The 2,772-nt window shown below is 39.4% G+C and overlaps 1 protein-coding gene across 1 annotated transcript in view; it reads right to left on the reverse strand.

The window, feature by feature from the left end:
- Positions 1–2,499, reverse strand: part of LOC118753189 — a 3,311-nt gene extending 812 nt beyond the window's left edge. Inside the window, exons 1-2 of the mRNA XM_036488059.1 lie at positions 2,448–2,499; positions 24–971 (exon numbers count right to left, since the gene is read on the reverse strand). Of these exons, the coding sequence (XP_036343952.1) occupies positions 31–971; positions 2,448–2,499 (993 nt within the window). The 3' untranslated portion in view covers positions 24–30. The remainder of the gene's footprint in view (positions 1–23; positions 972–2,447) is intronic.
- Positions 2,500–2,772: the final 273 nt, after the last annotated feature.

Genomic DNA, 2,772 nt, shown 5'->3' on the forward strand with positions numbered 1-2,772 from the left:
AATACACAGTTCTGGATTCTTACCTATGGCCTAGAGTGCTCCATCTAGTTTGGTTTCTCGCAAAAAGTTTATTAGCTCTTTAAAAAGCTCAGGTTTTTTAGTGGTGATAATTTCATTTATGGTCTTGTACGTGTCAAAGAGTTTAAACTTCGTTCTCATAGCGTTGTACTTATCACAGTGGAAGATTTGATGATCAGGAGTTTCCAGCGTATTGCAAGTGTTGCAGTATTCACTAACATTTGGTACAAATTGTTGTAAATAGATGCTGTTGTATGTGTGTCCGGTAATTAGTCTGTTGAGGAGCTTCATGTCATAAGGCTCTAAGTCAAATCTCTTGTCCTTAAACCAAGGTCGTCTTTCCTTCATCGCAAAACTATTGATGATATTATGGTCCCAGTCTACACATTTTTCCTTTATCTTGTCCTTAGTCTCTGTCCATAGTAGAGTATTGATTTGTATAAGTGCCTCTTGTGGCGTTAAGTCAATCGAAAGCGTCTGGCCGTGATTCACTGCAGTTTTAGCTGCAGTGTCAGCTTTTTCATTACATGCTACGCCTACGTGGCTGGGTACCCACATGATGACTGCAGTTTCTACTTGTGAATTGGCAATTTGATTGTGGATTTCGGCCACTATATGGTTCTGGGTTAACGGTCGTTTTAACAGTTTTACAGCGGCCAAGCTGTCTGTAAAAATGCATGGTTTATTCCACTTATATTTTTTAGCAAGTTTGACCGCCTGTAACAGTCCTACTAATTCCCCAAACGTCGTCGACCGGTAAAAGGGTATGTTGTATAAGTAGGAGACGTTATTTGCTTTGTCGTATACAGCACAACCAACTATATTTTCACTCACGGAGGCATCAGTCGCTAATATGTGAAAACCCTGATCAAGATAGTATGCTTGTTGTTCTCTAAAGATAGCTTGTAGTTGTTCATGCGCCACATTGTTTTTGGACTTGTTTAGATTTGAGTCTATTAATTTGAGATTAGGGTGTCTGATGAAAGTAGTGTTTGTGTTAATTTGATTGAAAATGTCCTTAAATTTCTCAAAGGTGTGGCTGTAGCTTGATTTGACCGGTCTACTATTTTTTAGTTGTGTTCTTAAATCTGGATTGAGAAACCATTGCTTGGTCAGCTCTTTTGAAGTTAACCAAACTGCTCTTGCTAGCGGTGGCAGCTCGCATGCTATGGCATATCGAGCTAGGGTAGGTGTGTTAGGGGGGAACTCCTAAGCATCTACGCAGGGATTCATTTGCTATTGTTTGTAGTTTTTTGTTGTAGCAGTTCGGAGCATTGGCATAGCTGGTGTTGCTGTATTCCATCTTGGATCTTACGAATACTTTGAATAGGTTGAGCCCTATTCTGGGTGTTAACCCTGCTTTTATTGTAGTCAGTTTTGCAAGTAAATTTTTACCTGTTGTTATTTCGTCTTTGACCTTTCCAACTTGCCCTTTGATTGTCGAGTTCGAGTTAATAATTCTGCCCAGCCATTTTGTTGTGACTACCTGATCAATTTGGTTACCACTGATTGTTAGTTCAAAGTTTCTTTTGTTCCCTGCAGAAAGGTACATGAATTTCGTTTTTTCCAAGTTGAAATTCAGGTTTATAGAGTTGCAGATCCCATGGATGTTAATAATTTGGGTTTTCAAATTGAGGATTGCAGCTTTTTCCGACTTGCAGTGCGAAATTATTGCTATGTCATCTGCAAATTGAAAAAACTTGCGTTTTGCTATCGTTTATACAGTGAAGCTTGGCCGTGTAAATATTGAAAAGTATTGGTGACAAACAGCTACCTTGAGGGAGTCCATTATTGACTTCCACCGCATGTGGCCCTAGAGTCAGTATTCTCGAGGAGAAGAAGTTTTTCGTCCAATTAGCAATTTTTGGGTTTATGTTATATTCCAACAGCGTGCGGTGTAAGATTTCGAGGTCGACCCCGTTGTATGCGTCAGTTATATCTAGGAAGCAAATAAAAACTTTTTCGTTGTTACTCTTTTTGTCAGCTACAAAATGCAGGGTTTCGTTTAAGCACATTGATGACGATCTTTGTTTTCTGTACGCAAAGCTTTTTTGTGGGATTATATTTCGTAACTCTACTTCTTCTACCAGGGCATCTTTGATGAGCATATTGAGGCTCTTCGCAACAACTGAGATCAATGATATTGGCCTAAAGTTTTTTAGGTCATCCAAATCTTTATTTGCTTTGGGAATAGGAACAATTCTGATTCGCCTCCACGACTCAATGACTTCGTTGTTATGGTAACTTGATTCCAAGGCCTTTAGCAGTTTTTCTTTGGATTCCCTAGGTAGATGTCTGAGAGTGCTAAAGGTGATTTTGTCTACCCCCCCCTGCAGTCGACTTTTTGCTATTGAGTTTTTCTTCAAAATTGTCATACGAAAAATTAACCATGATGTTTGGCTGCTGTGTCAGATGTGAAGGGTACAAACCTGGTTGCGTTGCTTGTATTGTTGTTGCGGCTCTTACTTGCGACTTTAGCATTTCCAGGTATTCTAAATTGTTTTCTGTGGCCCAATCACCGTTTTTGTGTTTGTTGCCTTTAACATTGCTGATGAAACGCCATGCGTCTTTGGTGTTTGGACAATTGTTTAGCTCTTCAATCCTCTCCTTGTAATTCTTGTTTTTAGCCTCCTTTACAGCTTGTTTCCATTCTTCTTTTGCTCTCAAGGCTATTTCGAAGTCCACCACTGCATTTGTAGTATTCGCTTTTTTTCCTTTTCGCTAGTTGTAACCTGTACAATTTGTTTAGCTCCT

The sequence above is a fragment of the Rhagoletis pomonella genome, unplaced genomic scaffold (assembly GCF_013731165.1).
Source record: "Rhagoletis pomonella isolate Grant_MI unplaced genomic scaffold, Rhpom_1.0 Rhpom_scaffold_02172, whole genome shotgun sequence".
In the NCBI taxonomy this organism is placed as follows: Eukaryota; Metazoa; Arthropoda; class Insecta; order Diptera; family Tephritidae; genus Rhagoletis; species Rhagoletis pomonella.